Consider the following 25,369-nt stretch of genomic DNA (forward strand, 5'->3'; position numbering starts at 1 on the left):
GTTAAACAGTCACCTGAACAAACAGCAAACAGACAACCTCATAGAGACAATATTAACGTAGTGTAAGACGCACTCAACTCAACTCAACTTTATTTATACAGCACCTTTCATACATAAAAACATGCAGCCCAAAGTGCTTCACAGAATAACAGAGAAAGAAAACAACAGCAATGGTAAAATTATAAAAGGCAGGATTATAAATAAAACACTTAAAAATAAAATAAAATCAATAGAGTAAAATCAATAAAATAAAATAGTGGAAAGAAAAGTTAAAAATAAGGTAGCGTTAACAAGAACGGATGAATACAAGAAATAAATAGATAAATAAATAATTAAATGAGATAAATATATGTTAAAGTAATGATTCAAATAATAATGATTCAAATAATAATAATAAAAAGAATAAAAAGAATAATGCAGTCCAGGGCTAAAAATAAATTACTCCAAATTAAAAGCTAGATTAGAAAGGTAAGTCTTAAGTTTACTTTTACTTTTAAAAACACCCAGAGAGCTCGCCGTTTTGATGTCCAGAGGCCGAGTGTTCATAGGCGCATAAAAACAGAAAGCTCTCTGGCCGGTGTTTGTGTGAGACACACGAGAAACGTTTAAAAGGGAAGCATTTGAGGACCTCAATGATCGGGCTGGAACATAACATGTATAGAGATCAGTAATGTATGGAGGAGCAAGGCTGTTAAGAGCTTTAAAAACAAGTAAAATAACTTTAAAATCAATTCTAAAAGAAACAGGGAGCCAGTGCAGAGTTTTAAGAAGAGGGGTTATATGATCATAATCTGATCTGTTTGTTAACATAATAATAATAACAACAATAATGGGTAATAATAATAATAATGACAGCAACTGTGGCAGTAGCAGTAGTAGTAGGAGTTGTTAGTAATAGTCAGTGGTGGACAGTAACAAAGTCAATTTACTTGAGTACTGTACTTAAGTAAATTTTTTGAGTATCTGTACTTTACTTGAGTATTATTTTTTGATGATACTTATTACTTTTACTCCACGACATTCAGAAGACAATTATTGTACTTTTCACTCCACTTCATTTTTATCATTGCTCTAGTTACTCACTACTTCTGCTTTGAAGTCAGCTCATGAATTTCCTTCTCTTTTCTGAAATCTGATCCCTCAGACAGTAAAATGTGTTTGTGTAGTTCTTTTTGTCTCAGTGGTTTAGTCGTACCTGTATATCCTGCATCTCCACGTTTGAACATGGAGCACATTTCACTCAGATCAGGCAGTTCATATAGAGATGGTAATGATGGCTATAATTCTCCACCTGAGCACCCATGTCCATATCTTCAGCCTGTGTTAGAGGTTTTTGAAATGAAGAATGATACGTATCGTTTGAAATATTCACACTGTTTCCCACTCTGCCAAAACATACAAACATTCACTGTCCAACCTGAGAAAGTGTGTTGAGCTACGTCACATTTGTTTCATTCCAGATGAACATTTTAAACTAAGTTGTCTGTGCTTGGAGTAACTTAGTTTCTGTTTTTATTCCATGGTATTGTTTTTAGACATTTCAAGTAATGGTTTCTAAATAAACATGATGGAACCGAATGTACTTCTATGTATTCTTGAATGCACTCATGCTTTGTGAAAATACAACGTTTTGAGATATTTTAAAAAGTACTTTGAATACTTAAGTATTTTTAAAAGCAAGTACGTTAGTACTTAAACTCAAGTAATAATCTGACAGAGCAAATTTCACTTGTATTGGAGTAATATTTGATCTGGAGTATCTATACTTTGACTTAAGTAATGAAGATGTGTTCTTTGTCCACCACTGTGTAGGAGTAACGTCTGTTTTTGAGGAAGTGTTAAAGAAAGCTTTACTGTGAAACCAGGGTGAACCGGAAGTTGCCTGTTAGCCTACTGTTGCTAACTCTACACGGTTAGTTTGTGTGTGTGTGAGAGAGTGTGTGTTCAGGTGTGAAGATGTTACCTTTATCTGTCAAAGACGACGAGTACAAACCCGCCAAGTTCAACCTGTTGCTGAAGCTGTCAGGATGGTTCAGGTAAACTCACTGCTGCTAGCTGAGCTGTAGCTAGCTGTGCTCTGTCTGTAACAGCTGACTCTAGTAGAACTCTGCTAGTGATGCTAACCGGCTAGCCTACACAAATCTGTCCTCTGTGATCCGTGTGTGAGTTTACGAGGGGTTCACCTGTGTGTCATCCCCTCAGGTGTGTTAAAGAGGGGCTGTTGTGTGTGAACGGGGTGGTCAGGTGGTGGTTTCTTGGGGTTTCCCAGGTTTGGGGCTCTTGTGATGAAGGTGTAGTAACTGTTTTGTGGTTTCAGGTCGATCCTAGCGGATAAAACCTCCCGGAACCTGTTCTTCTTCCTCTGCCTCAACCTCTCCTTCGCCTTTGTGGAGCTATCATATGGCATCTGGAGTAACAGGTAAGCTAAGTGTTAGCCCCAGCTGATGTCTGCCCCTCTGTTTGCTCTGTGGATGTGCCACGTATGTGTTAGCATGGAGGAACCCACAGTGTGTGAGTCTGAGAGTGAGTGAGTCACTTTATTCTGAAAGAACCCTCAGTCACTTCCTGTCCAGCACTGACATTTGTGGAAGGCTGTAGTAATTTGGATTTTCCAGCGCATTGTATTAATTCATATTATTTTTGCCTTTTATTTTAATTTGATTTTGATATATGTTTTATTTAACTTTGAATCAGGTTTGAATACTGATCTGTTAGTTAGGTTGAGTTTTAAAACCTCCACACAGATGGACATGCAGGATGTGTCAGTCAGCTGTTTGACCTGAGGACATCAGCTGTGTTCAGTTACTGTCACAGGACTTTTCTATGGTGGCCCTGAAGTGCAAATCACTATGTCTAATCAGAAAACACTACGTCTAATCAGAAAACGCACTACGTCTAATCAGAAAACACACTATGTCTAATCAGAAAACACAACCCAAAGTGCTTCACAGAATAACAAAGGGACAGAAAACAACAGCAATGGTAAAATTATAAAAGGCATGATTATAAATAAAATACTTCACATGAGCATTGCACCTGGCAGTATTCAGCTAGTTACAGCGGCAAGGAAAAACATCCTTTTCACAGGCAGAAACCTCGAGCAGAACCAGACTCATGTTAGACAGCCATCTGCCTCGACCGAGTTGGGGTTGGAAAGAGGGATAGAGGAGAATAAGAGACACAGAGAGAAAATGATATAAATAATAAAAAATAATAATGCAGTCCAGGGCTAAAAATAAATTACTCCAAATTAAAAGCTAGATTAAAAAGGTAAGTCTTAAGTTTACTTTTAAAAACACCCAGAGAGCTCGCCGTTTTATTGTCCAGAGGTAGAGAGTTCCACAGCTTAGGGGCGCAAAAACAGAAAGCTCTCTGGCCGGTGCTTGTGTGAGACACACAAGGAAGCATTCAAGGACCTCAGTGATCGGGTTGGAGCATAAAATGAGAGGAGATCAGATCAACCTAACTAACTGTCATTTAGTTAGGTTGAGTTTTAAATCCTACACACAGACGAACATGCAGGATGTGTCAGTCAGCTGTTTGACCTGAGAACATCCGTGTTCAGTTACTGTCAGAGAGCCGGCGCAGGACTTTTTCTCTGTAATGATATAGTATTACAGTACAGTCTAAACTAGTTATCATCTTTCTCTGAAGCCTGGTTGTTATTCTTATTTCAGTTATCAGTTGGCTCATTTAGTGCAATGGATCCCAACCTGAGACTCTGGCCCCTCCACATGGTCAGCAGATAGCTGTGAGGGGTCTCCACATGTTTAGCAGAAAGGGAAGAAGAAGAACCTGCTTTATACTTTTGACCTTTAAACAAACATTAGCTTTAGAATTATGAAATGCACCTCAACACATGTTTCTGGTTGCAGTTTTATTTGAGCAGCTTTTGATTCTAAAGATAAAGTAAGTTTCTCTGATTGTAACTCTCCCTCAAGTCAAGACAGGGACACAAAGCATTCCTTTTCTTACGGGCATTTATTTCGCACATCTGTGCCTTTGAGCATGCTGTGAGAACTGTAATAAAAATCATTATATCAGCTTGATAATGCTTAAACACAAATCACATAAACACATAACACACTACTTATCAAATCAATATACATAGAAACTATATGCTGTTTCACTTATAATCACATCAAAGAAAAGAATTCAGCCACACAAACAAACTTTAACACATACTTCATTGGCCCCATGAACTGTAAGGGAGTAAAAATGAAATTCTGGCTTCCCAGGTCTTTCAATGTGCAGCAACTTCCTCCTCTCTGCATTAACCTTGCTGCATGGCAAGCATGAGGTGCATTTCTCTAAACCCCGCCCCCTTTCTCATGTCCTGGAAGCTTCTCTCTGCTCTAAATACTTTCACTTTCTATTGAGAACAAATTCTTAACAACTTATATATTAAACAGCTAAATATTCTAACCTTAAATTATTCTAGTTTTTAAGTTAATTTATTATATTAATTTGAAATGAATTAAATCTATAAACTTTAATCACTGGCAGCTACACTGATAGATAACTTTCTGATACTCACCTACAGATCAATCAATCAATAAATCTTTATTTGTATAGTGCAAAATCACTACAAACAATATCTCAAGACGCTTTTACAAACAGGAGATCTAGATCTTACTCTATGTCAAATTATGAACAGAGACCAAACTTCAAGACAGGATAAGACTCAGTCTTACCCCACGCTAATCCATCACGAGCATTGCACATCGCAGTATTTAGCTAGTTACAGCGGCAAGGAAAAACTTCCTTTTAACAGGCAGAAACCTCAGGCAGAACCAGACTCATGTTAGACAGCCATCATGCCTTGAACGAGTTGGGTCTGGAAAGAGGGATAGAGGAGAATAAGAGACAGAGGGAGCGGTGATAGTGATGAATAAAATCATCACTGAAGTTTTAATGTCCAATCAGAATTTAAGGTTTCTCTGTTTTAAGGTGTGACAGATTAGTTTGAGGAGAGACCTCAGAGGTGCTGACAGAAGATCAGATTTTAGCATTCATTCATTTATAGATTATTTGCTGTGTGTGTGTGTTTGACATGTGTTGTGCGTTTTCTCTTCAGTTTAGGTCTGATCTCGGACTCCTTCCACATGTTCTTTGACTGCACCGCCCTGCTGGCAGGTCTGGCAGCCTCTGTCATCTCCAGGTGGAGGTCCAATGACAGCTTTTCCTATGGGTGAGACATTGCTCTGTGATCTGATGATGATGATGATGATGATGATGATGATGATGATGATGATGATGATGATTGTGTTTCAGTTACGTCAGAGCAGAGGTTCTGGCAGGCTTCGTCAACGGACTCTTCCTCATCTTCACAGCCTTCTTCATCTTCTCAGAAGGAGTGGAGGTAACGCACGCACGCACACGCACACACACGCACGCACACACACACTTACACACACACACACACACACACACACACACACACACACACACACACACACACACAAACAAAAGTCAATTTTATTTGGTTCAAGGTATCAGTTAAAGTCTGAACCAACACTGAAATTATATGTAAATAATACTCCCATTAAACAAGTGCAGGAGACAAAACTTCTGGATATAACTGTGGATCATTATCTTGCGTGGTCTAAACAAATTGTGTGAACTGTTGAAAATGTTGTGAACAAAATGGAAAGGGGTGTGTCAGCTGTGAGAAGGGCATGTAAATCTTTGCCTCCAGATATCATCAGACAAGTTCTGAATGCTCTAGTTCTGTCGCCGCTTGATTACTGTTATAATTTGGTCCAGTGTCTCAATTAAAGATTTAAAAAAATTACAAATAGCGCAAAATAAAGCAGCCTGTTGTGCTTTGCAGTGCTCCTACAGGACTAATATTACTGACATGCATAACAGTCTTTGGTGGCTAACAGTAAGTCAGAAATCTACATATGCTTTGTTAAATTTTCTCAGAAGTATACTTGTGACACAGACACCAAAGTTATTGTATGAAACATTATGCTCTCAGTTTGCTCAACATAAGTATCAAACCAGATGTGCAACAGAAAAAAGGTTCATTCTACCAAAGGTGAGAACAGGTATAATACAGAGAACAGTCCTGTACAGAGCCATGCTTAGATGGAACTCTTTGCCGGTATAACTCAAGAAGTTAATAAAGATCGCTTCAAATTTTTGTTAAAAAAATATCTTTATGTCTCTAATCAAACAGAATTAAATAAACACACCCAAGTTATTCAACAAGCAAACAGATATTGATAAAATTGGTTAGCTTGGATGAAGGTAGAACTGCTTCTTTGATAAGAGTAAAATAATTATAATTGTCTTCTTTACCCTTTTCTTGTATTTGATTTGATATGTCATAACACGTGATCCTAGTAACATAAGTGATAATTCAGATGATGTTTAGTGTTTATTACATGTGAATGTGTACATTTGTATATGTGAGCACAGTGAAAGTTAAAACATGAATTTACTTGTTACTATGGTTTTGTGTTGACATTTGCCAAATTAATGACCAATTTGTTTCTCTTTGTATGTTATTTTGTAATTCATTATGAGGAGCTGTTTTTGTTTTTGTTTTGTGGTTGTTTTGCTGATTGTGTGTTAGTGTGCATGATTGTATATGTGTTGGACCCCAGGAAGAAAAGCCAATGCTTATGCTTGTGCTAATGGAGATCCTAATAAAGAAAGAAAGAAAGAAAGAAAGAAACACACACTAATAAGATCATGTTTCTGTCTTTTTCTCTGTCAGAGAGCTCTTGAGCCTCCTGACGTTCACCATGACCGGCTGCTCCCCGTCTCTATAGCTGGTCTGCTGGTTAACCTGGTCGGGATCTTTGTGTTCCAGCACGGAGGACACGGGCATTCACACGGAGAAGAAGGTATTGTGTGCATAACATCCAGAATATTACTGTCAAATTCTGAAAGGAACAAAACTATGTAGAACCTCACTGCAGATGTGAAAACCTGGTTCTGATAATCAATCATGAATCTTTATTTGTATAGTACTAAATCACATTAATGTTACAGAGCAGGTCTAGACCGTACTATATGTTAAATTATGAACAAAGACCCAACATCAAGACAGGATAATATCCAGTCCCCTCTTTCTGACAGGACTCGATCTTATCTAATCTTAATCCACCATGAGCATTGCACCTTGCAGTATTTAGCGAGTTACAGCGGCAAGGACAAACTTCCCTTAACAGGCAGAAACCTTGAGCAGAAGACTCATGTGAGTTGGGGTTGGAAAGAGGGATAGAGGAGAATAAGAGACAGAGAGAGATGATAGTGATAAGAAAATTGTTACTGTAGATGTATAGAACCTCACTGCAGATAAGTGTAACCTTGATGCAGATCACATAACTTCATGTGTAAGTCATCACAGCCTCAGTTCTCTGTTCCTCTCTCAGGTCACGGTCATAGCCACTCTTTGTTTAACGGCAGTCTGAATCACGGACACAGTCACGGTGGACACGATCATAAATCTGTAGACAGACATGGACATGGACACGGACATGAAGGACACGGAGGACATGGACACAGTCATGATAGTCATGGACACAGTCACGGAGGACACGGACACAGCCATGGTGGACATGACGAGCACAGTCTCGGTGAGTGTTTGGCAGATGACGGATGCTGGATGTAAGAGTAGAATAGAGTTCAATGAGCTCAAAGAGCTCTGTCATCATGAAAAGAAGAGCAATGTGTTCATGTAGGATGCGTGCGAATCTAGTGGAGTTAAAGAGAAAACATGTCTCAGTGTTCTTCTCCTTCTTCTCATGATCTATTTATTTAAAGTGAGTTCTTTTAACCTAAAGTCAGTGTTTGCTGTTGTGTCTCTCTCAGACGAGCAGCTGCACACTCCAGGGAAGGGATCCAGTAAACAGATCCTGCAGGGTAAGAACATTCACACACATACACAGACAAACATACTCACACACATACACACATTATTAATTGAAAATACCACACACTAGAAAACATGACTTTGTTGTTCTATCTGTAATATTTGTGAATGTTTATAATACGATGGAGGTGATACATGATGATTAAAACACACCACACAATATAAAGAACATTTTATTTATACGGTATATGTAAATACATACATGCAGTTATATACACACTGAGTGACATTACTAACTCTTACAGGATAGACTGGAAGTACAGATTTAAAAACACGTCTGTAACTAAGCAGCTGAAACACTGATCCCTCTCCTCTACAACTCAGTATGCAGAGACGAGCTGGGACCACTGGGGGGCGCCAACAGATTATCAATGACACACTACCATACCACATCAAAGATATTCCTCCAGCTATTAGCAGCAGGGGGGGTGGGGGGGGCTGTCCTCTGAAATCCATGTTCACATGTTTTTAGATAACTTCTGATCCGGGGTCGAACAGGTCAGAAAAACAAACAATTTAACAACTTCTTCTGTGGTGGTACATTAAACATTCAGGGGGTGAAGTTTGGTTCTGCAAATAGCAAACACGTCATAAATATCGAGATCTACATAATTTAATTTGTGTGTGTGCGTGTTTGTGCGTGTTGCAGGCGTCTTGCTGCACATCATCGCTGACACTCTGGGCAGCGTGGGTGTGATCATCTCGGCCCTCCTGATGCAGAAATACGACCTGATGATCGCTGACCCTATCTGCTCCATGCTAATCGCCCTGCTCATCGGAGTCAGGTGATACTGCTCATCCTCACCTGCATCTTCATCCCTGTCCTCACCTTCATCTTCATCTTCATCCCTGTTCTCATCTTGATCTTCATCCTCATCCTCACCTTCATCTTCAAACTCATCCTTACTTTCATCCTCATCTTCATCTTTATCCTCACCTTCTTCTTCATCCTCATCTTTGGCTTCATCCTCATCCTCCCCTTTTTCCTCATCCTCACCTTCATCTTCATCCTCACCTTCATCCTCATCCTCACCTTCATCCTCATCTTCATGCTCATCCTTAGTTTCATCCTCACCTTCATCCTCATCCTCACCTTCATCGTCATCTTTGCCTTCATTTTCATGCTCATCCTTACTTTCAACCTCATTCTCACCTTCATCCTCACCTTCATCTTCATGCTCATCCTTAGTTTCATCCTCACCTTCATCTTCATCATCACCATCTTCATCATCACCATCCTCATGCTCATCCTTACTTTCATCCTTGTCCTAGCCTTCATCTTCATCCTCACCTTCATCCTCATCCTCACCTTCATCTTCATGCTCATCCTAAGTTTCATCTTCATCTTTATACTCATCTTCTCCTTCATCTTTATCCTCAGCGTCATCTTCATCCTCACCTTTATAGTCTTCCTCACCATCTTCATACTTATCCTCACTTTCATCCTCATCTTAAGCTTCATACTGCTCCTTACCTTCATCCTTATCTTCACCTTCATCTTTATCTTTATCCTCACCCTCATCCTCACCTTCATGTTCATACTCATCTTTCCTTTCATCTTCATCTCCATCCTCATTCTTATCTTCATCCTCATCTTTTGCTTCACCCTGATCCTCACCTTCATCTTCATCCTCCTCCTCATGTCCTCTCTCCTCAGTCAGTCTGTGCTGTTGGACGTGTGGTCTCTCTCTCTCTCTGTGTGTGTGTGTGTGTGTGTGTGTGTGTGTGTGTGTGTGTGTGTGTGTGTGTGTGTGTGTGTGTGTGTGTGTGTGTGTGTGTGTGTGTGTGTGTGTGTGTGTGTGTGTGTGTGTGTGTGTGTTTGGCAGTATTAATGATGGATCAGTCATTACAGGTGACCGACAGACGCTGTACTGACTCATGATGTCGATGTTATAATTCATATTGTGTCAGAGTTACAGTGAACTCTGAAGTTTGACAGCTTCTTTGTGCCTATAGAAGAAAAGAGCAGGGTGGGCGGGGCTTATACCAGCAGCCTTGTGGCCAGCTGTGACCACTGTGTGTGTGTTTGTGGAGGGGTGGGGCCGGCTGTCTCTATGTTGTGGTGTTCACCCTCAGCTCCTCTCTATGTAATAACAGACTGCAGGTCAGTCTGAGGCTTTTATACATAGTGGAGTGTTTGTGTTTACGTAGGTGTGTGTGAGTGTGTAGGTGCGTAGGTGTGTGTGTCTTAACTGTGTGACTGAAGAGTCAAACCTTCAGACAGAACATTCACACAGTGATGGTGATGATGATGATGATGGTGATGTAAAGGTTGTTGGTGATAGAAAGGTTGTTGGTGATAGTGAAGATGATGTTGATGATCATGATGTGGAGTTGTGTGTGATGTCATCTGTTTGTGTCTGTATGGAGATCCCTACCGTGGTGAACAGACCCTAACTACATACAGGACTGTAAGAACCTCCTCCCTAATCTCTAGAACACAGTGGAGGAGTCTCAGAATCTCTGTAAGGATCCTTATCACCTCTATATTAATTCTAGAACTTTTTAAAGGCTCCATAGAACCCATCCAGTCATCATCACCACAAGTTAAAGAACCACAGCGTGCTTCATAGCCGCAGGAACCTCGGAACGGTCCCAAGACCTAAACAGTGACCTCGACACCCTCCTCAGAGACCTGTCGAGAGATTTGAATGACCACTAAACCTTCCAAGAGACTGTCAGATCCTTTCCAGTGAGCATGACCCCTAGCTTTGAACATCATTGTGACTTTAGAGTACCTATATTAAGTGTGTCCCTGAACACACCACTGATATACTGTCAGTAAAGTCAGTCAGCATGTGTAATGTAGCTCTGACCATTCACCGAAGTAAACTGATGTGATGGATTGTCTCTCAGGTTTCAGCTCTGTAGCCTGAAACCAGTCGTCAGCAGCAGAAATCAATCTCTGATGGAGACTTTGGAAAATAGTTTCCACTAATGTAAGGAATGCATAATTAGTATTTAATGGACTCCAACATGCCAAACCACTGGAATGAGACTGGAAAGGGTTCTGGAGTCCGGCCTGGGCTCGCCGCTCCTCTGGATGTAAACGCAGCAGTCAGATTTCCCAGAATCCTCTGTGATAGATGGAGATGTTGTGTGCTGATGTGGTTTGATAGGCTGGAAGAGAACGCAGCTGCAGATTCAAGCAGCCAGCCGAGCGAGGAGCAGAGCAGAGCTGTGGTCAGCTCAGAGGCCTGCACACAACCACAGGCATCAGGTTACTGCAGCTGGAAACTGCTGAACTCCACTCAAAACTCCACCGATTCTACTCTTGCATCTGAGCTTAACTCAGAGAACAACTCAGACCAAACTCTTTTCAAAACTCACTGATTCTACTCTCGCATCTGAGCTTAACTCAGAGAACTACTCAGACCAAACTCTTTTCAAAACTCACTGATTCTACTCTCGCATCTGAGCTTAACTCAGAAAACTACTCAGACCAAACTCTTTTCAAAACTCACTGATTCTACTCATGGATCTGATCTATGTGTGGTTCTATCCAAACCAAAATCCTGTTGATAATCTACTGCTTTCTGATTGACAGTCTGACCCTCTGTCCTGAATAAGTAACGTTGTCTGTATGTAGCCGACTGTAGTAGCATGAATAGTATTTGTACATGGTTTTGTGTACTGCTGAGTAAGCATTGATTGTTCGTTTATGATAGGAGCAGTTCATGTTTGTTGAAGTTCTTAAAGTTGCAGTGGGTGTGTCCATAATGTGATGTAATTGAAGCCTCTGAACCACACTCAACTGTTAATGTTGACACATGCTCAGTCCTATCTGACCTTTAACCTCTGACCCTTAGTGTGGTGCCATTACTGCAAGAGTCCATCGGGATCCTGATGCAGAGGACTCCTCCCTCCCTGGACCAAGCCCTCCCAGAGTGTTACCAGAGGGTGAGTACAGACCACACTCCAACTTAACATTGTCACCTGCATCAACTGTCTCTGTGTCTCCACGCCTTCATCCCTGGTTTGGCTTTGATGCGTTCAGGTGCAGCAGCTGCAGGGAGTTTATAACCTGCAGGAGCCGCACTTCTGGACTCTGTGCACAGACGTTTACATCGGAACCCTGAAGCTGCTGGTCGCCCCCGATGCCGACACACGCTGGGTCCTCAGCCAGACACACCATATATTCACACAGGTACTTCAACAACTTCTTTGCAGCAGTAGTAGTAACAGAGCTGGTTGTAGTGTTGATTGATAGTAATTGTATTAGTAGTGCAGTGGAGGTGATCGATGATGTCTGTGTCGTGTCTCTGCAGGCCGGAGTTCGACAGCTGTATGTTCAGATTGAAACAGCCGCCATGTAGAAGCTCCTCCTCCTCTGAACACCTGGGACCAATCACCTTCAGTTTGCTGTAGGAGACCTCTGACCTCCTCAGGGTCACTGCAGGTCACACTGAGACTGGATGAGGGGGCATTGAGAAATTGACTGTGATCTCCCACGATGCTCCAGCCCAGTGCATCTTGGATGAACTCAAACTGCTCCGCCCCCATTTTATAACCTCACCTGTCTTTGTCGGTGGGCAGTGTGACCCCCGTCCTACCAGCTGCACTTTGTAGACTGGAGCTAAGCATTATGGGTAAGTGCCTTCGCTATGAATCAGAGACAATCTGAGCCTGTTTCCTGTTTGGATGCCCCTCCCTCCTGTGACATCACTGATGGGACCAGACTGATGATTGGTCAGTGGTGTGAGTGTGTGATGTCACCCTGTGTTTTTATTGTGCCAAACCATGTGACCAAACCATGTGAGTGGTCTGAAGGTTTCAGTCTTTTTTCATCTGTAATAAATAATTCTGTTCCTCTGAGCTGATTATTGATCTCCAGTTTTATTGATGACATCATACTGAAAACTTCCAACAACAAATGTTCTCACCTGGTTCACAGGTAAGAGTTCATCAGCAACAATCAGAATCATGGATTATACATATTTAGAACTGTGAGGATAAAAACTGTGTGTGTGTGTGTGTGTGTGTGTGTGTGTGTGTGTGTGTGTGTGTGTGTGTGAGTGTGAGTGTGTGAGTTTGTTTTGTGGTTTCAAAGGCGACCAGAGTTAGAAACTTCTGCAGTGAGGACATCTCTGAGTTATGAGGACATTTTAAGTGTCCAGGCCAGTTTCAGGGTCAAGGTGTCATTGGGGTCCTCACAGGTATGTATAAACGAGTGTGAGTGTGTGTTAGGAGCAGAAGGTGGAGCTGTCAATCATGTGCAGGTGATCTAGTGCATTTGGTTCTGCGTTCACTCGCAGCAGGTCCACTTCTAGTGGATGGAGTCGTCCAGTGATGACCAGCGAATGGAGTGGACCCCCAAGGTCACATGACACCAGTTGACGTAATGTCGCCGTGCAGATCTTCTGGTCGGTGGCACCAAGCCTGGCCACGCCCACACACACCGTGTCCTCTGTTACACCTGTGGGGGTACAGAGGCATCACCTGTCACCACCAACAACCAATTGGCGCCATGAGCTCTGAGAGCAAGTTAACTGTTAACCTAAACATCTGAGTTTACACAAACAGCAGAGACATACATCATAAAGACCTGGAGTCTATAGATGTCCTGCATTAATCTACACAGACTCTGTTTGTTTAACCTGACGAACAATCACAGGCCACTTACCAAGCTCTGCCCCCTTCTCCTCCCTCCTCCTCTGGATGATTTGAATCAGCTGATCTGCAGCCTGACTGACTGTCATGAAGCGAGGAGGCTCATAGATCTTCTTCCCTCTGAAAAACAAATCAAACCGCTCTGATCATTGAGTTTACCTCACACATCCCCTCTGAGACTACTCCTCTTGTCTTTACATAAACTCTGTCTTCTCTAAACTTCATTATTTTACAGAGGGAAGTCCTTCAGCTCACTTTACACCATCTTCTCATCAGGACCTCTTAGAGCTGAAATCATCAGTTCATTCGTTTTATTGATGAGCTGTCTCTGATCGGATCGCTCTCCTCCTTCTGAATAATTATTCATTTACTTCCATGAGCTCATGCCACCGCCACTGCACGCGCTTAGTGAGGAAAACAGCTGGATGACATCAGCGACATCAGCCGAGAGCAACTACACAAACAAACACCCAAAGCTGGGTCCAGATCAGGACCTTACCTCATCATGTTCTCCACGGTCTGCTCTTTGACTTTAATGTCTGAAAATTAAAACAAACATTTAGAGAGTTCACAGAAAACTGCTCCTCACAAACACAGGTGAGGCGGGGACAGGTATGTTTGACCCTCAGTGTGTAGATAGTTTATATCGATTCGAGAGACACATCAGGACCTTTTAAGAGACGTTTTTATAATAATCAATCCACTCAGACGGCACCACTCAGTGAAGTGTGTGAAGCTTCAGCTCAGAGATGGAGAGCGTCTGAGAGGATGATGGATGAGTGTCTGTGATTTCAGGGTCCTTTATTCCTTTACTTCTTGTAATGAATGTAAACCAGCTGGGGGACACACTCACACACACACACACACACACACACACACACACACACACACACACACACAAAAACATACACATACACACACACACACACACACACACACACACACACACACACACACACACACACACACACACACACACACAATAATTATTACACAAACAGTCACCAGCAGGTTCCTCTCCTCCCTCAGGACTGTTTCAATAGGGGGTGTTTGAATGCATATGAGGGAGGCGGGGGGTGTCTGATTGATGATGATGGTCTCCCCTGGATGAACAGACACCAGGGGTCTCTCCACGAAGAAACAAAACAAAAAACAAAAACGTGTTTTTGTGAACGGTGTGTGGAGGCTCTGCAAGGTGACACATCACAGAGCTACTTTCATGTCAGTGTTAACATGTGCTAGTATCAAACATGCACCTTCTGTCTAATCCATATTTCTAAATTGATGAAGATTATCCACTGGACGTTTGATTCACAGATTCAGTTCAGATGTTTTACCTGGTCCAGTTCTGGACATTCTGCGTGATTATGCTCTATGGCACTGTAATGCACTAACTTGCACCTTTGTATAACTTATTATGCTCTTGTGATGTATTATTGTTTTCATTGTCATGCTACCATGATGTACTGTTGAACTCTGTTTTGACCTGCCGCGGACTACGGAATGAAAATAAGCCTTATGTCTAACTCTGGCATATTTACATTGATGCAATAGTGAAATGTTAATTAATATGCACTGTCCCTTTAAACAAACAAACAAACAAACAAATACATAAATAAGATGTATATCTGCAGACAGTGATGTCGCCAGGCAATCAGCTGAGACTCACAAGGTGAGATTACTGTTTGAGGTCAGCTTTTAGGTTAACTCTGTGTGTGTGTGTGTGTGTGTGTGTGGGGTGGTGTGTGTGTGTGTGTGTGTGTGTGAGTCTCACCCAGCAGACAGAGCGTGTGTAGTCCAGCTGTTCTGTTTTTACATATTTTGTCGTAGAAGCTCTCCGGTCTCCACGTGTCAGTCCAAAACACCAATGACACCGTCTCCCCGAAGTTATACAGCTGGAACCCACACACACACAGAGGTCAGTGGTCAGGTGTCTCAGGTCGGAGTATAAGGAGGACATTAAACAGGAAGCGGAGGCTGGGGATGAATGTGTTTCCTGTTTCAGCGTGAAGCACTAAAACCTCAGACCTCCAAAAACATGACAGACACATGATCTGAGGTCAGTGGGGTTACACCAAAAATAAACATGTTTACAGCCTGGTATAAAATAGTTTGGGTCTCTGTGGTTAATTACTCTCTGGATGACAACTGTACGGGATTAATTTATATACAACTCACCTGTTTACATTAGATTAAGGATTAATCAGATCTCTGCTTGGACTGTGATTGACACTCATCTGTTTATTTTCATATTTGTTTTTTTTCTGGTGGTGTCTACCAGTCTCTTTATGTAAGTCTTTACTTTCCCCCCAAAGTCTTTGTACTTGTCTATAGGTCTTCATGTTCATTGTTGTTTATGTACAAAATCAATAAAACGTAAATAAAAAAAAAAGATTAAGGATTAATCTAATTTGAGATCAGTATTGATAGATGAAGAATTAAGGGAACTGATGAAACAAAGAGAGGATGCAAAAAAGGTAGCAACCATATCAAGTTACCTGTCTGATTGGCAAATTCATAAGAAGTTAAGAAATTATTAAGAAATTACTGCACAGAACAAAAAGAAAAAACAATTGTGCTATGAGAATACATATAGGGATGCAAAGGATGATAAGAAGAAGTTGTGAGGTCTAGTTAATAGACTGACAGGAAGAAGATCTAAATCCTGCCCAACATATCTCGAAGTTGAAGGGAAATTTTTTGACGGAACCAGAACAAATTGCTTATTATTTTGGTGACTATTTTCATGATAAGGTGAATAAGTTAAGAACAAATACGCAATTAAAATGCATAAACAATGTTGATACAGAATTTAATGAAGAATAAGAAGTGTACATATAAAATTGCTGAGGTATGTGTATCAGATGTTGAGTGTCTCATCAACAAAAACAAAGATAGACCTCCAGGTGTGGATCATTTGATACTTGATCTCAGATCATGATTGTATATGTGTGTTATATGTGTGTTGGACCCCAGGAAGAATAGCTGATGCTTATGCTAATAGGGATCCTAATAAGAAAGAAAGAAAGAAAGAAAGAAAGAAAGAAAGAAAGAAAGAAAGAAAGAAAGAAAACTAGGGGCGTGGCGTCTTTGAGTGACAGTTTCATCATATGTTCTGCTTTGTTACAAAAACATAGTTGACCTAAACACACGTGCGCGTACACACACACACACACATTCAGAATAAGTGTAGAGGGTCATGTGGTGAGGGCTGGGGCAGACTGCAGGGGCTGATGGGATTGACTCCCAACTCATTAACATATCCCGCCCCCTCATTAGCATATTAACGACCCCCAGTGGACATGATGGTGCCCACACTGCTAGGTGCAATGCTTCTCACTCTGTGTGTGTGTGTGTGTGTGTGTGTGTGTGTGTGTGTGTGTGTGTGTGTGTGTGTGTGTGTGTGTGAGAGAGAGAGAGAGAACAGCTGGGTCCTGCTCTCTGATTGGTCGCTGTGACAGGTCAGTTATTGATGAGGTCACATTAGTGACAACATTAGTTTAATGAGATTCATCAGCAGATGGGACACACACACACACCAAATGAAGGGGGTGTTGAGCCCTGAGCTCTGACTCTCAGGCCTACATCCCACCTGAACAGTCCACCCTGACACTCATGCACAGAGAGGACTGAGTATCAGCGTGTGTGTGCAGATCTTATTTCTGATAGATCATCACTCCAGGGGAAAAAAGGACTCTGATGTTTATACAGAGACAGAGCGTTCATCAGCTCGATCATCTTTAGATGAATACAGACTCTAAAGTGAGGTAAAGAGAAGAGGACCCTAAGGCTTCATGGTTGTTTCTTTTGTCTCTATAACTACTGATCAAACTAATCCTCTTAACTTTGATGGTTCTGTTGTTTGTTCTAGATTTAAAACCTCAATAATAAAGGTGTTTCTGGTTTTCTTTAAAACATTACAAAAACTAGAGGACAGAGGAAGTAGCTGGTTAGCTTCTGTCAACTGACATTAAACTAACTGTCCTGAAGACTGTTCTCACTGTTCCATCAGGCGACCCAGAGACACAAAGATCTTTAACTTTCACAGAGTGAGAACTGTGAGGTACACAAGTGTGGGACGTACCTGCAGCCCACAGCAGCCCACTGCGTTCATGACGGAGGCATTATGGATGACTTTGTACGGTATCCCAGCTTGCACTGCTCTCAGGACCAAGTCACTGTGGGTGGTGGCCCTGCAAACACACACACACACACACACACACACACACACACACACACACACACACACACACACACACACACACACACACACACACACACACACACACACACACACACACACACACACACACTTTTGTTACATTATGTTAGTCACTCATTATTTTGTTCACATTAAATTAAACAGAGTGGTTGTTCTGTCTTCTATAAATCATCTTTGTCCAGGCTTTCAGACTCACTTTTTGTTTCTCTACAAACCACCTCTCTGTATCTCAATATTTCATCAACACTTCACGAACATCAGGAAACTCTGGACCTCATAGAGTCCCTGAGTCTAAATGTGACACTTAACAACTTAACTACAGATAAGACTCATATAAAGAGAGTAATAACAGAAAGAAGAAGGGGAAGAGGAGGAAAAAGAGTGAAGCTCTCTGATGTTTGATGCAGAGGCCTCACTGAGTGGCTGAAACTCAGACGAGCAGATGCTGAGGTCACAGACGGTTTAAACAAACGTGTGATGGAAAGAAAGTTGACGTTTTTAGTCCTTAGTGGGTCACAAAGCAGCAGCTTCTCTTTTCATGTAAACTGAAAACCAACATTCACATGAACAAATGTCAGCAGAGCTTCAGAGACCGCGAGCTGCAGGCGCTCTGCACTCTGTTATTAGCTCACTGAGGAATCTGGTGGTTTTGGGGAGAAATCTGCAGAAATGGAGGCCGAGCAGCTCAGAGAGGAGTTCTGTGGTCACATCAAACTCTGAGCGTGCTGACGCAGCAGACCTCAGCAATGTGGGATCAATACCGGGACAACACAGTCCTTCTCATACGTGGACAACATGACTCACCCAAACGGGTCGCCCACCACCAGGAACGCCACATCAGTCACATCAGCATCCTTCAGGATCTCGTCAGCCCCCTGTTCCACTAGGTCCCTGTCCGCCAAGATCAGCTCCTTCCCATAGAAGTCTTCCTGAGGAGTTAACGGACAGACACACACAGACCAACATGAGGAGGGAGGAGCTAATGCAGATAACACACTGAGTGACATGAGGAGATAGAAGATAATGCAAATAACAAACGGACCAACTTGAGAAGGGAGAAGCTAGTCACACGGATAGCGAAAGGACCGACATGAGGAGGGAGGAGCTAATGCAGAGAACATCATAACCAAGAGGAAGAGGGAGTGTCCTCATTGCTCTGCAGTACTCCCACTGAACACTAGTTGGCAGTGTGATTTCTATGCTATTAAGATAGCCAATTTCCAGTTCCGATACGATACGATGGGATTCCATCTCTGCTCTTTGCAGATGATTTGGTCCTATTGGCTTCATCGAGCAGTGACCTCCAGCTCGCACTGGGATTGTTTGCAGCTGAGTGTGAAGCAGCGGGGATGAGGCTCAGCACCTCCAAGTCTGAGGCCATGGTTCTCAGTCGGAAATGGGTGGCTTGCCCTCTCCGGGTCTGAGGGGAGTCTTTGCCCCAGGCGGAGGAGTTTAAGTATCTTGGGGTCTTGCTCACGTGTGAGGGGAAAAGGGAGCGCAAGATTGACAGACGGATCGGGGCGGCGTCTGCAGTGATGCGGACACTGTACCGGTCTGTTGTGGTGAAGAGGGAGCTGAGCCAGAAGGCAAAGCTCTCTATTTACCGGTCAATCTACGTTCCAACCCTCACCTATGGTCACGAGCTGTGGGTAGTGACTGAACGCGAATACAAGCGGCGGAAATGAGCTTTCTCCGCAGGGTGGCTGGACTCAGCCTTAGAGATAGGGTCAGGAGCTCAGACATCCAGGAGAGGCTCAAAGTAGAGCCGCTACTCGAGAGGAGCCAGATGAGGTGGTTCGGGCATCTGGCCAGGATGCCTTCCGGACGTCTCCCTGGGGAGGTGTTTCGGGCATGTCTGTCTGGGAGGAGGCCACAGGGAAGGCCCAGGACACGCTGGCGAAACTATGTCTCTCAGCTGGCCTGGGAGCGCCTCGGTATCCTCCCAGAAGAGCTGGTGGAAGTGGCCGGGGAGAGGAGCATCTGGGCTTCCCTGCTGAGGCTACTGCCCCTGTGACCCGGACCCAGATAAGCGGAAGAAGATGGATGGATGCGAAAAGTTCAACGAGACGATATGTGGGGTCAACATGAAAGTTCTAAGGCGTGATGACAGTCAAGCTGCACTACAGAGCTGAGGCAGACTCGCAGTATGAACAGGGCTGGAGTGTTCCTGTGGCTGAGAAGGCACTAACTCACTTTAATATAGACCAGGGGTATCAAACATACGGCCTGCGGTCCAAAACCGGCTAGCAAGATGTACCAATTTGGCCCATGGATGACTTCCCAAAGTGAAACAATTACAGAGAAGACATTAGCTAAAATTTTTCAATAAAAGTAAGTGCTATTTCAAATTTTTCCTCTGGGATTCGCATACAATCATAGTGCTAATGGAGCGCACCTTAACGGCACTCCGGGAGAATATTTGCAGTTTGCGTAATCCAGTGGAAATTCATAGACTTTTTCAAAAAAAAAGGAGCCACATATCGTTTACATGCTTACCATACATGTGCGTACGTCATAGGTCCAACTATGAGACTCATCATGGCGACAACAACAGCTGTTTCTCTAAAAAGATAGTTCATGTAATGTGAACATGTTCAGAATGAACTTGTACTTTTTTTGCACTAAAACAAAGGGAAACATTTGGAGTTGTCCTTCTCTGTAGGTTATTATGTATTGATTTTACTGGTCCGGCCCACTTGAGATCAAATTGGGCTGTATGTGGCCCCTGAACTGAAATGCATTTGACACTCATGATATAGACATACAGAGAAACTGTCTTAGTGCTGATGGTGGTGTTTGTCTCAACAGCTCGTACAGAGACAGCAGGATAAAGATCAGTCTGTTTCACCACCTCCCAAAAACTCCTGACAGGAGCTTTAAACTTCACACATCAATAATATAAACTTTTTAAAAGTTATCTTGACGTTAGTGTTCACTGCTCACCAATTTACCTGTCTGCTGTATGACAGAGGATCACCACTGACACCTGATGCTGCTGTGAGCTGTCAGTCTGACATTCACTAACACAGATCAATAGCCAGTAAGGTCCGATACCTTCCTCAAACTTCACTAACATCACTAACGCTGTACCCTTTACACCTAGAGCTTCCTGTAGCTCACATTTAGATTAAAGAGTTTATGTTTATTATCACATGATGTCTCCTCCATGGTGACACTTTCTGAGCTGTTATCACGAATATGAAAACACATCTGAACCCTGGCACCATAGACGCACAGGTCGGCGTGTGTGTCTTTGTGTCCGGACTCACCAGGGCCTCCTTGCCGACGGTCAGGATGGAGGTGTAAGCCTCCAGGTAGACTCTGGAGCAGCCCTTCACCGCCTGCAGACCCTTCACCGTGATATCCTCCGCGTCTCCCAGACCCAGGCCGATCAGGTACAGCATCCTGTCGGCTTCACTCTCTGCGGAGGGTTGGTGTCAGATAGCAGACCGGATAATATCTCATGAAACACTTAAATCACTCCGTTAACTGTCTGTTTCTCTGTTTTCACGTGTAGGATACACAGACGGACTGGAATACGGCATGCCGTAAACTGTTTACGATTCACGACAGCTTCAGTCACACTACGTTCTGTTCTTGGACAAGTTGCACCAAACTCCTGAGACAGATTTTTTATTGTTAGATTCATGCTTATTGACAGAGTTTAATGCAATATAATATATGATTAGGTATAAAATCTGGTGCATTAAGACACGCTCTCCAATTCGGCTCACAGAAAATTAACATATGATAATAATAATAATAATAATAATAATAATAATAATAATAATAACGATAATAATAAAAATGATAATAATCATAATAATAATAATAATTATAATTATAACAATAATTATAATAATAATAATAATAATAATAATAATTATTATTATTATTATTATTATTATTATTATTATTATTATTGTTATAATACATTTTATTTATAAAAGCGCTTTAAAAGTTTATCTAAGACACTTGACAAAATAATAAATTATACAACAGATAAGCAAAGGAAAGCAAAGCAAAAAACAAAAACAGAGAGTGAGAGAGGGAGAGAGTCTGAGGTGTTGGGGGAGAGAGTTCCAGAGGGTCCAGAGGGTGGGGGCAGCGACAGAGAAGGCCCTGTCCCCCCAGGTTCGGTGCTTGGGTTTGCTGAGAGGGATGAGGAGGTTGGCATTGGTGGAACCGAGGTTGCGGGTGGGATTGTATGGTTGCAGAAGGTCGGTGAGGTAGGAGGGAGCTAGATTATGGAGGGCTTTGTAGGTGATCAGGAGCATTTTGTATATTCTGGAGGTGATGGGAAGCTAATGGAGGTTCTGGAGGTCTGGGGTGATGTGGTCTCTGGAGTGGGTGTGAGTGAGGAGGCGTGCAGCTGAGTTTTGTATGTATTGTAATTTGTTGAGGAGGGTGTTATTAAGTTTGTTTTAAAATAAAAGTCTACATAATTGTTGAAGCCCTGTGTTAGGCTGGAGGAAGTTCAGGTAATAGGTGAACATATGAGGAGATGAGAGGTGGATTTGATCTGTGCTGAACTGAAGAGGCTCTCCTCACATTTCACCCACAGTCCTTATTTTATGAGCCTAGTGATTAATGAAACAAGAAAAAATGTAAGTTTATGAGTGAAGAATGTTGGTCTGCTCTAAGTAACAGTCCACCACAGAAACAACAGCAGCACATAACTGCTCTCTAGAGTCTTGAAGAAACTGAGTCACGAGGGTCCGAAAGAAACACGGAGAGAGAGTTAACCAAAGGAGAAGAAGATGAACACTCTCTCTCTCTCTCTCTCTCTCTCTCTCTCTCTCTCTCTCTCTCTCTCTCTCTCTCTCTCTCTCTCTCTCTCTCTCTAGCTCAGATAAGTTCTTCAGGGCTTTATTGGGGAAAATGTCAACACTGTTTACAAAAGTGTATAAAGATACGCAATGATGAAAAATTAAACATAGTTTATATAAGCAATTATGAGCAACTTTAAAAACTATCCACAACTCTTTTTTGGTTCAAAGACCCCCCTCTCTCTTCCTCTCCCTCTCTCTCCCTCTCTCTCCCTCTCTCTCTCTCTCTCTCTCTGGTTGTTTCCATGGTAACAACAGTCAGCAGCTTGGTCTGTGAAAGTGTTGAGTTGTGAATGAGTTGGTGGGAAAAACTTTTCTCCTCCTCTTCTCCCTTCTCTCTCTTCACAGTCTATTTCTCCCTCGTTCACCCCTTGTTGTGGTAAACAAGCCTCCATGGCCCACGTGATCGCGCGCCCCCCCCCAGTCTTTAAACTGGGAACCAGTTAATGGCTGGGATGGTGTGTGGGTTATATAATGGGCTCCTCTCCCTGTTCTTTGGGGGAGGAGGAGGATGGGTGAGGTGGGGCGAGGGGGACGGGGGCTTCAGAGGAGGATTGTGGTCTTTTGTTGCTGTGTTTCAGAGCTTGTTCTACTCCGGTCATCCAAAGAATCATCGCTCCATCTCTGTTAACTGTTTATGACCCTGATCCTGACTCTGATCCTGATCCTGATCCTAATCCTGATCCTGATCCTGATCCTGAGCCTGATAAAATGTAAACATAGAATCTGGTCTGAGGGGAGCTGGGCAACTGAGCACTTGTCCTCTTAGTGTTTTCGAATCCAGCACCAACTTTAGGTGTAAAAAAAAATAAACCAATGCCAAAGCACAAAAAACTGCAGTTCCCTGAGTGTCCACTAGAGTGTGTCTCCTGCAGTGAGTTGGTCCCCATAGAACCCTATGTCAAAATGTCCATCTTTACAGCAGAAATAAACATGTTTACAGCCTGATACAAAAAAAGAGCTTGGGTCTCTTTAGCTCATTGTCTCCATTCATGACAAGTGTATGGACTGAATTAATATACAACTCACCCATGTACATTGTGTTAGATTTAAAGAGGGGGTGTTCTTGTCATGCCCAGTCTTTATATCGTCCCTCTGATGCTCTGTAGCAGTTTCATGTGATTTACAACTTGAAAAATCCCTTACTCCTTAATTCAGCATTCCAGAACCAAACATTCTGGAACCCAGCATTCTGGAACCCAACATTGTAGAGGCCTCCTCCACTGTTGCCATGCTACAAAGTATTGTTTCTCTATTTAAAGTAATAAATGATGAAATATGGCCGTATGTTTAGGACCCCAAATCTGACATAGAAAGTTTGGAAAATGAGAGAAGATTAACCAGCAATCACTTCAGTGACGTAATCATTGGAGTAAATCCTGTGTTCCTCTTGTGTAATCTCATGTGACTTTTTGAATAAGTTGTTAGGACAGCCTGTGGTCTCATACTGGGACTACGTCAACATGTTTACCTCACAATCTGAACCTCTGCCCACGTTTAGTACTGTCATTCATGGAGGAGCGAAGAGCGAGGGTTTCCATTGACTGGCAACCACTGGTCTAAAAATATGAGTCCAATGCGGAAGTGCTAAAAACTGCAGTTCATCGAGGATCCGCTTGAGGCTGGCTCCGGAAGTACCGGAAGTCACATACACACCAATTCAAATAAGCTTTTCTTTACAGCAGGAATAAACATGTTTACAGCCTGGTACAAAAGACGAGTGTAGTCTGGGTAGCTCATTTCTCGATCGGCACACACTGTAGGGGGGGTGAACTTTTTTCTAACGCGGCAATTTCGAAGATATTGAGATTACGAGTCTTCCAATGAGAGGCACAGCTGAGTTGATTGACAGGCGGGAACACTGTAACTATTGGCCAGGAGGCTCAAAGCCCGCCTCTTTACGTCACCAACGCTCGACAGCAGCAATATTGCTGCCGCCCATGATTGGCTTCAAAACAGCGCTTCAGAAACAGACAGGTGACGTCAAGGATACTACGACCATATTTTATACAGTCTATGGTTTCCACCTCTAGCTCTTAAAGCAGCATTTCTCGTATTTATCTTTATATTTTTCTATATATAATTTTCTATCTTCAGAGTGACTCAGTAACATGTCCAAATAAAAACCTTCCTCTGTGTTCACTCTGTTGACTGATGTACCTGTCTCTGTCCAGGTGTGTGAGGTCACATGAGTGGTCACATGAGCAGTCACAGGCAGACAGAAACAGGATTACACAGATAAAGAATCTGAGGAGGATTAAATCTGTTTGTTAGTCTGAAGGTTTAATCTGATCAGCTGTTTGATTCTCACACACTGAAGTTAGATTATGTTCAGATATTTTTTCAGATTTTAATCTGTCACTTTGTCTTGTGTGTTACAACATTGTGTATATTTATATTCTGCAGAGCTCCTGCTTTTATTCCCTCTCAAGTTTACTCTTCATTTATTTAAAATAAAGTTAAAGGTTCTGTTGTTGTTGCCATGTCTAGCTGTGATCAGGATCCCTGAAGTATCACTAAATTTGACCACAGCCCTTAAAGTGTATTATGTAATGTACATATTGTGAGACAGTGCATCTTGTGTTAAAACTCGTGCCGTGATGCCCCGTCTCCTTGCAGAGGGACGGGTCTTTAATGTGTCATAAATCCAAAGTGGTTTGGTGCGATGTGATGCTGCTGTGCACTCTCTGGGTGTGTCTGTGAGTCTGTAATCACAACTGTGGTTTAAACTGTGGCTGTGATGATCATGAGGAGCTGACATATTTAATGGTTTACAGGCTTTCAGGCTCTTCAAGACACACACACCAAACACACACACAC

The 25,369-nt window shown here is 42.4% G+C and overlaps 2 protein-coding genes across 3 annotated transcripts; one reads left to right on the plus strand and one right to left on the minus strand.

Moving 5' to 3' along the window:
* Positions 1 to 1,796: 1,796 nt before the first annotated feature.
* On the plus strand, positions 1,797 to 12,708 carry slc30a7 (solute carrier family 30 member 7). Of its 2 annotated transcripts, none has more exons than XM_034711031.1 (11): positions 1,797 to 1,912; positions 2,318 to 2,419; positions 5,078 to 5,191; positions 5,275 to 5,362; positions 6,728 to 6,857; positions 7,389 to 7,592; positions 7,828 to 7,878; positions 8,538 to 8,673; positions 11,698 to 11,788; positions 11,886 to 12,035; positions 12,157 to 12,708. In XM_034711031.1, exons 3-11 carry the CDS (start codon positions 5,106 to 5,108, stop codon positions 12,202 to 12,204), a joined length of 984 nt encoding a protein of 327 aa, XP_034566922.1. In that variant the 5' UTR covers positions 1,797 to 1,912; positions 2,318 to 2,419; positions 5,078 to 5,105; the 3' UTR covers positions 12,205 to 12,708. The 2 variants fall into 2 exon arrangements, with proteins under 2 accessions (XP_034566922.1, XP_034566914.1); XM_034711023.1 differs by having other exon boundaries at positions 1,817 to 2,036.
* Positions 12,706 to 21,301, minus strand: dph5 (diphthamide biosynthesis 5). Its single transcript, XM_034711043.1, has 7 exons — positions 20,990 to 21,301; positions 18,525 to 18,649; positions 17,583 to 17,691; positions 15,273 to 15,393; positions 13,998 to 14,037; positions 13,512 to 13,618; positions 12,706 to 13,304 (listed from the first exon to the last, which is right to left on the minus strand). Exons 1-7 carry the CDS (start codon positions 21,122 to 21,124, stop codon positions 13,072 to 13,074), a joined length of 870 nt encoding a protein of 289 aa, XP_034566934.1. The 5' UTR covers positions 21,125 to 21,301; the 3' UTR covers positions 12,706 to 13,071.
* Positions 21,302 to 25,369: the final 4,068 nt, after the last annotated feature.

Source organism: Notolabrus celidotus, chromosome 2, assembly GCF_009762535.1.
Source record: "Notolabrus celidotus isolate fNotCel1 chromosome 2, fNotCel1.pri, whole genome shotgun sequence".
Lineage (NCBI taxonomy): Eukaryota > Metazoa > Chordata > Actinopteri > Labriformes > Labridae > Notolabrus > Notolabrus celidotus.